Source organism: Carassius auratus, chromosome 16 (assembly GCF_003368295.1).
Source record: "Carassius auratus strain Wakin chromosome 16, ASM336829v1, whole genome shotgun sequence".
NCBI lineage: Eukaryota > Metazoa > Chordata > Actinopteri > Cypriniformes > Cyprinidae > Carassius > Carassius auratus.
The window spans coordinates 17,538,608-17,551,159 of NC_039258.1; the positions used below are offsets into that span (position 1 = coordinate 17,538,608).

The 12,552-nt window shown below is 37.9% G+C and overlaps 1 protein-coding gene across 3 annotated transcripts in view; it reads left to right on the forward strand.

Moving 5' to 3' along the window:
- ephb6 (eph receptor B6) overlaps positions 1 to 9,610 on the forward strand; it is a 45,813-nt gene extending 36,203 nt beyond the window's left edge. The window contains exons 10-19 of one of the 3 annotated variants that reach the window (XM_026284500.1): positions 1,690 to 1,852; positions 2,733 to 2,847; positions 2,994 to 3,049; positions 3,421 to 3,537; positions 3,684 to 3,931; positions 4,432 to 4,668; positions 4,771 to 4,920; positions 5,889 to 6,073; positions 6,152 to 6,307; positions 7,086 to 9,610. In XM_026284500.1, coding sequence (XP_026140285.1) covers positions 1,690 to 1,852; positions 2,733 to 2,847; positions 2,994 to 3,049; positions 3,421 to 3,537; positions 3,684 to 3,931; positions 4,432 to 4,668; positions 4,771 to 4,920; positions 5,889 to 6,073; positions 6,152 to 6,307; positions 7,086 to 7,191 — 1,533 coding nt within the window. In that variant the 3' untranslated portion in view covers positions 7,192 to 9,610. Of the gene's footprint in view, positions 1 to 1,689; positions 1,853 to 2,732; positions 2,848 to 2,993; positions 3,050 to 3,420; positions 3,538 to 3,683; positions 3,932 to 4,431; positions 4,669 to 4,770; positions 4,921 to 5,888; positions 6,078 to 6,151; positions 6,308 to 7,085 lie in introns of those variants that run through there. The other 2 variants (XM_026284499.1, XM_026284501.1) reach the window with 2 other exon arrangements.
- Positions 9,611 to 12,552: the final 2,942 nt, after the last annotated feature.

Consider the following 12,552-nt stretch of genomic DNA (forward strand, 5'->3'; position numbering starts at 1 on the left):
CATTTTACATTTAACAATAGTGACATATATCACATTTTTGTCAGGATCTTGGTAAGGGAGGAACTCAGGTGCAGACAGGGATTCTCAAACAAAGGGTTTATTACAAAAAGGGGAAAACAAAAACCCACGAGGGGGAAAACAGGACTAGGGCAGATACAACAAATACTAAACAGGACTGATCAGACAAGATAAACAAAGACTCAAAACTAGGGAACACTAACTACAAATAACACTCACGGTTATACAGGATACAATATCTCAAACACAGGTGAGGAACACACAAATCACAGAGGTACAGGTACAAGTGTAGAACACATAAGTAGTACAACAATGAACCGACGCAAGACAGAGCACACTAGGAGATCTAAATAGGGGGACTAATCAAGACACGACAGGTGTTACAGATAGGACAATCACGACACGACTAGGATAACAAGGGGGGCGGGGCAAGGGAACGAGACAACACAAGCACATGGCCCAAAGACAAGGCCATGCGCTTGTACACAAAACATGGGTCTGTCATGATCCTGCCTCAAGACTAGGAAAAATCAAGGACACGAGGGCAGAATCATGACAATTTTAGGCTTGATATTAAAAAATGTGCAGTGTGCACAAGAAGCACTGAGAATAAAGTTGAATGTTTTTTATATCATTAAGGAGTGATATATCAGCAAATATTTTAATAGATTTTAACTAATTAGTGTGAAATAAATGTGTTTGAAATATATTGATTTTTAACAAGGGGGACTGGATTTGTGATCAGTACATACCTAAAAATCCACCAGTGATGTTATTGCTAACTAAAGCTAAAACTATTAAGCTTAATTAAAATAAAATATAATTATTAGATGAAATTTTAAAAGTAAGTGAAACAAGTTTAGGTGCTACAATTAATAAAACTGAAATAAACTAAAATACATTTAAACGCATAAAAATGACAAAAGTACAAAATTAAAATGAAAACTGAAAATGAAAAAAAAATGTAACACCTTAAAAAATGCTATAATAGCCTACTGTATAAACAATACTCAACTAACACCGTAACCAATATTCTGGTTAGTAAATGATAAAAATGTCATATTTGGGTGAGTTTCCATTTAGGATTGCAAGGAAAAGTGTGAACAGTCCAATCCTTTTGTGTTATATGGGTTTGAAATGACTAATGCTGTTATTGTTAGCCCAAACTAATTAACTATTAAAACGGTATTACTTTTATTGTTATTATTTTTATTGAAATAAAGCTGAAATAAAATATAAATATTTGATGAAGAACTTACACTTCCAACTAAACTAAAACAAGTTTAAGTAATAAAATTACTAAAACTAAAATTAAACTGAATTAAAAAAAAAGCTAAATAGAGAAATAATAATAATAACAACAACAATGACAAAACCACTTAATAAAATTACTAAAATTGTAACTAAAATTAAAATGAAAACAAGTCATATAATAATCTTCTAAATAAAGATATAAAACAATAGTAATAAAATGTAAATAAAAATGACAAAATTACAAAAGCAAAGAAAAAATTCTAATAATCTATAAATGATACTGAAATAGCACTGAAATGATATGAGGGTGAGTAAATGAGGACATCATTTTTGTTTTTAGGAGAACTGTCCCTGTACATCAGTATCAACGGTTGTGTAATGCTTGTGTCAATAGCTGGTGCTTTGTCTCTCTGGCAGGGGTCTGATGAGGACAGTGCTATGAGCGTGTTCAGTGAAACCAACACAGTGACAGTTGGAGGTCTGATACCAGGCTCCATCTACGCCTTCCAGATCCGTGCCCGGAATGAGAGAGGCTTCGGACCCTACAGCCACACCATTTACTTCAGCACTCTAGCAATGGGTACGCCAGGAATACAGCATGACACACAGAATATAGCATTGTAGCCAACACATATAAAAGAATATCATAATGCTTCAGTACCAAATGCTTCTTGTTCAGTAGGCAAAGGACCAATGCTTATGTAAATATTAGTGCTGTCAAAAGATTAATTTTGTTTACATAGCATACTGTGTTTATTTATTATGTATATATAAATACACAACCATGCATGTATATATTTAAGGAAAATATGTTAGGTTTATTTATTAAATATATTTATAAATTATATGAATATAAATATTTTCTAAATATATACTGTATGTGTGTGTATTTATATTTTCATTATACATTTACACAGTGCACAGATATATTATGTAAATAAATTTTAAAAAAGTAACAATTTTCACAACATCGTAATGTTAACAATTGCAATTAACAATTACCAACTCATTATTTTAAAAATAATTTAAGGTATTTTTTTTTAATACATTTATTGTATTCAAGTATATGCATTGAATTGGTCAAAAGTGAAAGTAAATACTTATATTGTAACAAAAACCATTATAACTTAAACTTTTTCTATTGAACTTTCTATTATCAAAGAATCCTGACAAATAAAAAAACTATTAAGCAGCACAAATGTTTTCAACATTGATAATTATAGGTAATGTTTCTTGAACAGCAAATCAGCACATCAGAATGATTTCTGAAGGATCATGTGACCTGTGAAAATTCAAATTCAATTCATTTGAAATTTGAAATTAAATTCATCACAGGAATAAATTACCTTTTAAAATATATTCAAATAGAAAACAATTTTATTTGAAATTTTATTTACATATTTTCATTACATTCTTTTTGTTCAACTTCATTTTGTATTGCCATTTTTTCCACTTTGTAGAGGAACAGTCAAAGCAGATCCAGAATCGCCTGCCTCTCATGATTGGATCGATAATGGGGGGAGCAGCGTTTCTATTGGTGGTGACTGCGATCATCATTGTGTTTGTGTTTCGAAGGTATGTAAATCAAACTCTTCATCTCAGTTTTTGTGCAATATATGTAGATGTTACAAAAAAAGTACAAACAGAGGCTTGTTTATTGCAAAGATTAAAATAATATCAGTGACATCGTGTCTTTGTTATTCTGCCTTTTTTCCTGCTAGTAAAAGAAGAGAAAGCCCTTATAGCGACAGACTTCAGAGATACATCAGTAACAGAGGTGAGAGCTTTGTTTGTGAATTGCAGTGCACATTTCTCCAACAGTCACTACATCTACATGATCTTCATCTTCTAAAAGTGGGTTGCATTCAGACTACTTTGTAATTATTGCTATTACGTAATAGCTATGATTCAGCAAAGTACTATGTCTACACCACAATTAAGAGGGGTATGTGAGAATTTTGCTATTTTGTCAAAGGATGATGAATGTGCCGTGTCAGTAGTTTTTTGTTTGTAAAACTATGCACATATCTGTGGTATTACTTTATTCAGCCTGACATTTCAAGCCGCCTGGAAGCATGTCTGTGACAGAACCAGTCATTAGATGGTCTGTTTGAATTAAACATAATATGCATGTTGTTATTTATTCAGGTGGGGTGAAATATTACGTGGACCCCTCTACTTACGAAGACCCCAGTGAGGCGGTTAAAGAATTTGCACGAGAAATCGACCCTGCTCACCTAAAGATCGAAGAAGTCATTGGTGCTGGTTAGTACATCTGCTGAAGGTTTGTTGATTTTCCAGAGACAGGATAACACCAGCTTGACAGGAAGTGAATAAATCGGATAAAACAAGCATTATGGGTTTTTCTTTTAAACCTCAGAACACTCTTATGAATTGATTTCTCTCTCTAGCTCAATTCGGGGAGGTGTCCCGTGGCCGGTACAGGCCACTAGGTCGTAGAGAGGGGCTGGTTGCGGTTAAGACTTTGCGCTGGGGAGTGACAGACCGTGAGAAGAATGTGTTTCTCAGTGAGGCCGGAGTCCTTGGTCAGTTTGACCACCCTAATGTACTGAAACTGGAAGGTGTGATCACTCGCACCCCTCCTGAACGCATCATCACAGAGTTTATGGAGAATGGACCACTGGATGCCTTTCTCAGAGTGAGAACAAATTACATGATGTTACAGTCCAGGAAATTATTTATTTATATAAGAGAAATAAATTATTATACACTATTATATGTTATTTTAAAAAGAACAAAATTCAATTTAAGGTAAAATATCACAGAGTTTATGCAGCATGGTCTTGGATCTCAGAGTAAAAAAAAGGAAAGATATGAAATTTCATTCTATTAAGAGATTGTCCACAAGATGCTTTTCTCAAAAAAGGCTGTAAAATCAACTGTGTTGTTATATATATATATATATATATATATATATATATATATATATATATATATATATATATATATATATATATATATAAAATAAAATGAAATGAAATGAAATGAAATGATTTGTGTTCATATAAAAAATATATTATATCTTTATAATATTACATTATTTAAAATTACAAGATGTTTTACTTTAAACAAGTATGAAAAATACATTCAATTAGAAAGGCATATTCATAAATTTTTCTTCTTTCGTTCTTTTTTCAGGAAAACGAGGATCAGTTCAGCGTGTTGCAGCTGGTAGGCATGGTGAGAGGTGTTGGAGCTGGAATGCGTTATCTGTCAGAGAGGAATTTTGTCCATCGTGACCTCGCGGCCCGGAACATTCTGGTGAATTCAAACCTGGTTTGTAAGGTGTCTGATTTCGGCCTGTCCCGTTTAATGAGGGGTCTGGACCACAACATGCCCACCTACACTGCTTCACTGGTGCGTTATGGTGCAAATGTACAGAACACTATTTAAATGGATGGATGTAAATTCATTTCATTTTTAGTTTTTTTGTTAATTTGTGTTGTCATTGATTGAATTATTCCCTCTGTCTTTCAGGGCAGTAAGATCCCAGTGCGGTGGACAGCTCCTGAAGCTTTCCAGCATCGTAAATTCAGTTCAGCGAGTGACGTCTGGAGTTTTGGGATACTCATGTGGGAGGTCATGTCATATGGTGAACGTCCATACTGGGACATGAGCAACCAAGAAGTGAGCATTAGAAATTTCAGCCACATGTGTTTTACAGTCCATGCAGTGACAAAGCAGTTAAATGAACCAAATCTACACTAGAGGGAGCTATTAGAATGTTTCATGAGCAGCTGCATATAAAAAACAAAGAATAGTAAAGTGTGTGTGTGTGTGTGTGTGTGTGTGTGTGTGTGTGTGTGTGTGTGTGTTTACCTGTTTTTCCCTACATTATGAGGACCAAATGTCCTCAGAAGTGTAGTAATAACAGTGCATTTTTTTTGTTCCCCATTACAAAAACCGATGATATCATATAGTTTGTACAGTATAAATACCATTACACCTAAGGAATGTCCCTAGAAAAAAAGAAAAGAAAAAACGTGTGTGTGTGTTTGTTTGAGCATCTTTAAACCACTGCTTGAGATTTAAAGTTTGTAGCAGTACTGTGAGATTGTGACATTCAACAGATTTTACTGTATTTTTTGGAAACGTTTTTAGTGTCTAGCTAACAGCTAGAAATGTACTGACATCAGTGAGTGTATATTCACATGTTGACTAAATAGTACAACATTACAAGCCTAGTTTTTTTATTAACATAAACCCTGTGAAGTGAATGACGCAATCCAGTAATAAACAACACCACAAGAAACAATGTTGTGATATAAAACATGTGCATTGTGCAATTATCTTACTAAATGTTTTTTCCCATCTTATTCCTCTTTTCTAACTTTCCGGTTTTCAGTTCCTTTTTCCTCCAAATCACTTGTCTACTTCTTTCTTTTGTATTTCTCGTCTTATACAATTAAACTCTTCACTAAGGCCACATACACATCATGAAATGTCAGCAGTGAAAATCGTATTTAAATATGGGAGTGAGTCCTCTAAATGATCATTCCATGATATGTTCTGCAACTGTAACTAAGCCATGTTGTAGAAAGTGTTTGTCGCTTAGCTGCAGTGTGTAGAGAGATGTGTCATCTCTGTTTCTCTAGGTGATGAAGGCAGTGGTTGATCAGTACCGTTTACCTGCTCCAAACGGCTGTCCTCCAGCTCTTCACTCTCTGATGCTGCAGTGCTGGCAGGCCGACAGACAGGACCGTCCAGGCTTCGATTCTCTCCTGTCGTCTCTTGACCGTCTCATACGCCACCCTGCCTCCCTGAAGGCTGAACACAGCCGGTGAGTTACTCAAGTTGCCACCTTATTTTACCAGGTTATTCTTTGCTTCATCTTTTCTAACATTCTCTTCTTTCTTAGTCCCACTCAGCCACTCTTAAGTCCCACCCCTACTGACCTCTCAACAGTGACAACAGTCGGTGATTGGCTGACAGCTCTAAAGATGGACCGGTATAAGGATGCGTTTGAGAGAGCACAGTTCCACAGTCTGGAAAGAGTGAGCATGCTCACAATGGAGTAAGTTAAAACACACTTTTCACATTAGTTTGTCCAACAAATTCAAACATCACAGAAGAATTTATTTTTTTGTTAGAATATATAAAAAAAGAACTAAAAATTCTTCACCACATTGTCATTTGTGCCACATCTGTTTAATATCATTCCCTAATAGGGAACTGTAATATTTTTGGAACAAAACAGCTTTTTCTTGCCGTGGCTAATTTCACAGCTAGCATATTATAAATTATAAGCACACTTAGTTTAATCATATTTTCACACTTTATTTTGATCATATTTCATTTCTGACACTGCTGTCTCTTTGGTAAACAAGTACATCAACTTTTTCAAAAGCTCAAGACTCTTATGCTCACGAGGCTGCATTTGTTTGATCACAGAGCAATTATTTGAAATAGATCTTCTGTAATGTTATGAATGTCATAACTGTTACTTTTGATCAGTTTAATGCATCCTTGCTAAATAAGTCATTTTTATAAATAAAATGAATGATCCCAAACTTTTAAACAGTAGTGTATAGATCTATGTAGTGATATAAAATAAATATAGAATTATTATTTGTTTAGATTTGTTTTAAAATGTATGCAGTCTTTTTTTTTATCATAAAAAAATTTATTTGTATTTTAAGACTAAACGTCTGGGTTACCTGTTGGTTATACATAAAGTTAACCAATAATATCTATCCATTAAAAATAAATCTATTTCAGTTGAAGAAGCATTAATTTACAGTTTCATATTTCTGTTTGAGTGCTGTGAATATAATGCATCACTTTTCTGTCAGGGATGTTCAGGCTTTAGGAGTGAATCTGCTCGGTCATCAGCGGAAAATCGTAAATGCTGCTAAGCAGCTCAGGACACACCTCACTCAGGGACATGTGGAGGTCTGATGCTTCCCAAATTGTGTTGACAGCAGTGCATGCTGGGAGATCTAGTCCACAGCCTGCTTCAGGCCACAAGAACACTGGAATAGAGATGAGCCTTGAGTGAAAAATAAACTTTTTATTATGAATTATTTGCCCATCAGTCCCACCCTTTCTTGGTGAACTGTTGTCTTCCATATTCTTTCACTTACTCCCTCCTTCGGTGTTGCACTACCTCTCACTTTCTTATCAGTTCATTATTTACTGGCATTCAGTATGAACTTGAGCCTTAAGAACACAAAAAGAAGCTCCTTCACAATCAGCTGCAAGGACAATCAGACACTTTAAACGGACGGTATAGCTGACTGTTGTATCTTTGTTGGCGTGGTCAAGGGCACTAGATGTTTCATTTTAACTATACAAACAAATGATACACATATTGATTAATAAACTGAACCCCCATACAAACACCACAAGTACACTTCTAAAAATCATGTTTATAAGTATTTTGTCTTGCTTTTCAGTAAAAATATATACAATTTGCTGAGAGCTTTTCAAGCTTTTTTTTATATATATATTGTTTTCAGAAAATGCACACTACTGAACAAAGTTTTGGGGTCAGTGAGATTGAAATGTTTTTGAAAGAAGACTCTTTTGCTCACCAAGATCAGAAATACAGTAAAACAGTAATATTGTAAAATATGATCACAATTCAGAATAAAAGCTGAATATTCAGCAGGTCACACTGCAAATGAGGCATATCTTACTTAGTATTTTTGTCTTGTTTTTAGTCAAAATATTGAAAAATTCTTGAATCAAGATGCATTTACTAGATGCAAAGTAATTAGTTTTTTTCTTTTTTTCCAGAGGGAAAAATAAATTACTGCATTACTAGCAGTCCGTCCCTGGGTCAAACAAAACACTTTCAATAAACATCAGCTGTTTATCTCTAAAGCACAATCATCACCTAATAATTAACATACTGTAATTACCTATAAGGAGAGTAAATATTTAGCTAAACTGTATTAATGTGCATTTGCTCTAGAGAGATATGTAAATGTAGTTTTGTGTGTCACCATGGAGCTGGAGTGTAGAGTCTGTGCTTCAGTCAATGATGAGCCACAAACACTAATGCTCTGCTGCCCTATTTTTTCAATCTCTTTGCAGCGATATGAGTTAAAGTAATGTTTTTAGTTATTTACTATTAAACGTTAATTGTTTGCAGTTTTATACTAAGAAATATTCCTCAGTGGAATCAAATGAAAGAAGTTAACCAAATGTTTGCATACTATCACAGCAGTGAAAAATCTTAATTGTAGTTAATTCAGTGAATTGAATTTCACAACAAATGTTCTAATTTACAGTAAAATGTATGTATACCATTACAAGTTCACAGTAGCTCTTGCAATTTCACCCATATTTATAAACATTTAGTTTTACAGTGATATCTTCAGTTTTTACAGTAAAATTGTGCTAATTGATTTACAGTACCTTTGTAAATTTACAGGCTTACTGGCAACCAAAATTGCCAGTAAGCTACTGTAAATTGTACAGCAGTTTTTTTTACAGTGATAGTCTCTCAGTATCTCTTGTTTAGTTTCACTTTACAATTTAATAATTCATAGGCGTGCCTCATGCCCAGAGTCTTATTGACCCTAAATTATTTGGTATTGGTGCAAGTAGTATGAAAGTAAAAATTTCCCAAGACACGGCCAATAATAATAATTTAAAAAAAAGAAATCATAATGTGCTTTTTGAGTAAATGTATTTTGTTTTATGGATGTTATTTTTAGTGGAAATAAATAAAATAAAGACAAATAATTAACAAAGCAAAAAATATTTTGCATTGTATGCTTTATGATGTATAAAGTATTGATGAATCATGCAATACTTACAGTAAGTTATTCAGTCACACTAATGGTAAAGTTTTTGCATTTTGCAAATATCAGTTGTACACTGCGGCCATAGTAGTTCACTGCTTACCTGTGAACCAGTTTCTCACCACCAAGTCCTTTCTCAAAGCAGGAGTGTTCCTGTAAAGGACTATTTCACCCCTGAAACAATGTAGCATAAAGTCACACTGTAATATACGAGTATTGTGCAGTAGGTGTTAGCGTAAATGTGATTACAATTGCTGGGTGAAGTGAAAGAGAGAGAGATGTGCTCCTTGTGTATAGTGTGTGTATGTGTTTGTTTTGACAAATGTACAGCACAAAGGAAACAGTTCGGTGCTGCTGAAAAAAAGTGTGAATGGATTTCTGTGTAAAAAAATGTAAAAAGGGAGTGTATGATCATGTGGATGTAAATTTGAATCTCTTTGATTGTACAGTTGTTCACTAATGTTCCACTACTGTTAAAATTTGTAAAATATATATGATTTTGTTTAAAGATGCCTACTGTATTTGTTTACAGGTTCTTGAACCACAAAAAAAAATCTGAATCATCACATTGCTCATATGTCCTTCTTGTCTCCCATAAACAGAACAGAGTTGACAGCATGACATATATCAGACACTGGTCAGTGTGCATCAGCTTTACTTGAAAGTGGACAACATTCTCCGTATGATATCAGAGTATGATCTGATAGGGGTAATGAACACAAAGTCCACATATACACCAAATAACTATTTTAAATTTAAGTTAAAACATGCAGCTATTTATGCTGTCATGTTAATATGCCACGTTTTAAACATACTTTTTCTAATTTGCTTAATTATAATTATGCATGCATATATTCTGAGAGACTACATTATATACTTAATTAAATGCTGTTATTTTAAACTTTCTATTAATCAAAGAATAATTTATATTCCATAGACATATTTAGAAACTAGGGATGCACCAATACCACTTTTTCCAGAACTCGCCCTATACTTTTGTACTTGTTGATACGGAGTACCGTTACCAACACTTTTATTGCATTTGAAAATTGTTTAAATATAGGGTACAAAAATAGTATGTATAGTATGTATAATCATGTTAGCTGGTTAACTTCATTTATTTAATAGATACAGTCAAACCTTAATTTATTCAGACACCTTCCACCTTTCTCCCATTATCACAGTTTATTCTCTATAGTTTAGAAGATGGTCATATAATATGACAAGAACGTCTCGGTTACGTACGTAACCCTCGTTCCCTGATGGAGGGAACGGAGACGTTATGTCGACCGACAAATGGGGTCTCACTTGGGAGGCCAATCATCTCTGATTTTAAGAGAAAACGCCAATGAAATTGGCAAGTGGATTAACACACCTGAGCCACTCCCCGTGCCAGCGGGTATAAATAGGGCAACAGGTGCATCCACTCATTAGGTTTTACGCTGAGGAGCCGAGAACGTGTCCCGGCAACAGCGAATGGTTCAAGGTTGTGGCATGGGGACATAACGTCTCCGTTCCCTCCATCAGGGAACGAGGGTTACGTACGTAACCGAGACGTTCCCTATCTGTCGGTCACTACGAGTTATGTCGACCGACAAATGGGGTCCTATGGAAAACGCCATAACCTGAACCTCGTCACAACCCTGAGGCGCTGCAATTGTTGACAAGCCTTGGCGTGCCACAAAAGCTACGCTTATTAAGGTCGTAACCTTCCCAAAGCCCCAGCGCAAATTCACTGACCTTGGTACCGAAGGGGCCAAAGGGTGAGTACATCGCTGCTGGAGAAGGCCATGCTGCTGTTCCGCCCACATAAGTAAATGGAAGGGATTTCAACCTTCGGTGAAAGATTGCTTCAAATCTTCCCTATTTGTTCTTTCAGCTGGCAAGACAATGGGGAAGCGAGCCTTAGAAAAGGCCGCTACGGAGACCACATCCTACCCGTAGGGAGGTGACATGTGGATATACCGATATGGACTGACCCAGGGGGCAGTACTACATATGGAAGGGGTCTCTGAGGCAGGTCCTACCTTGGAGTAGGGATGGAACGGCTGCCAGAAGAGACTGACAGAACGATCTGCCAAGGGAAGACACGGGTTTGCCAAGAGGGAAACCTTACCGTGGAAGAATACACATATGGGATTACCCGTAGGGAACCCAGCCATATGGACACCTAGCCCAGTACAGGGGCTGACCGGCTCCGGGCATGCTAATGCCAGTACTGGGCCTGGCGACAGACTGCTCCGCCAAGTCTGACGCCGAGGGTGCTGGAGGACGCTCGACCTGGGTACGCCAACCGGGGAACTCTACTGGGAGAAGAAGGCGGTCATATCCCCGTGTTAGGGGGAATGGCGCAGCAAGCGAGACACCCAGCAATCCCTTCCCGCCAATTACCTGTTACCCAACACACGGGAAGAAACTGGCTCTACACGGAGGTTGTAAAACCTCGCAAAGGTGTTAGGTGTCGCCCAGCCCGCAGCTCGACAGATGTCTGCCAGAGAGGCGCCGTGCGCCAACGCATAGGCAGAGGCCACACTCCGTGTGGAGTGGGCCCTCACCCCCAAGGGGCACGGCTCGCCTTGGGAATGGTGATGGCGTCCACTATCCAGTGGGCCAACCTCTGCTTAGAGACAGCCTTCCCCTTCTGCTGACCTCCAAAGCAGACCAGGAGCTGCTCAGAGCTTCTGAAGCTCTGGGTGCGGTCCACGTATATGCGAAGCACTCTTACGGGACACAGCAACGACAAGGCTGGATCTGCCTCCTCCAGGGGCAGCGCTTGCAGGTTCACCACCTGGTCTCGGAAGGGAGTGGTGGGAACCTTGGGCACGTATCCAGGCCGGGGTCTCAGGACAACGTGAGAGTAGGCCGGCCCGAACACAAGGCATTCTTCACTTACCGAAAATGCTTGGAGGTCCCCGACCCTCTTGATGGAAGTGAGCGCGATCAGGAGCGCTGTCTTGAGAGACAGGAACTTCAGCTCAACCGAATCCAGCAGCTCAAAGGGACCCCTCTGAAGTCCCGTCAGGACAATAGAGAGGTCCCAGGAGGGAATCAGGGGTGTCCTAGGAGGATGTAACCTTCTGGCACCCCTCAGGAACCTAACGATCAGGTCATGCCTCCCCAGGGACCGGCCGTCCACTGCATCGTGATGGGCTGCAATGGCAGCCACATACACCTTCAGGGTGGAGGGTGACAGCCCACGCTCCAGCCTTTCTTGCAGGAAAGAAAGCACAACTCTGACCGGGCATCTCCGGGGGTCCCGGAGGAACTGGCCAGAGACGCATGGAGAGGCGTTGCGTCTCCGATCCGCGACCTCTTGGCCGCTGGCGAAAGGGGGCGTCGTGGGTGAGAGTGAGGAAGCTGTGCGTCGCTCATTGTCAACCCACGAGCCTTGCAACTCGGAGGAAGGAGAATTTGGTCTTTTATTGAAAATGTGGGTACCACTGGCCGTTCGACCAGTGGCGGAACAGAAAAAAACAGAAACTGAAGATTCTCCACCCGGCCCTCCTCC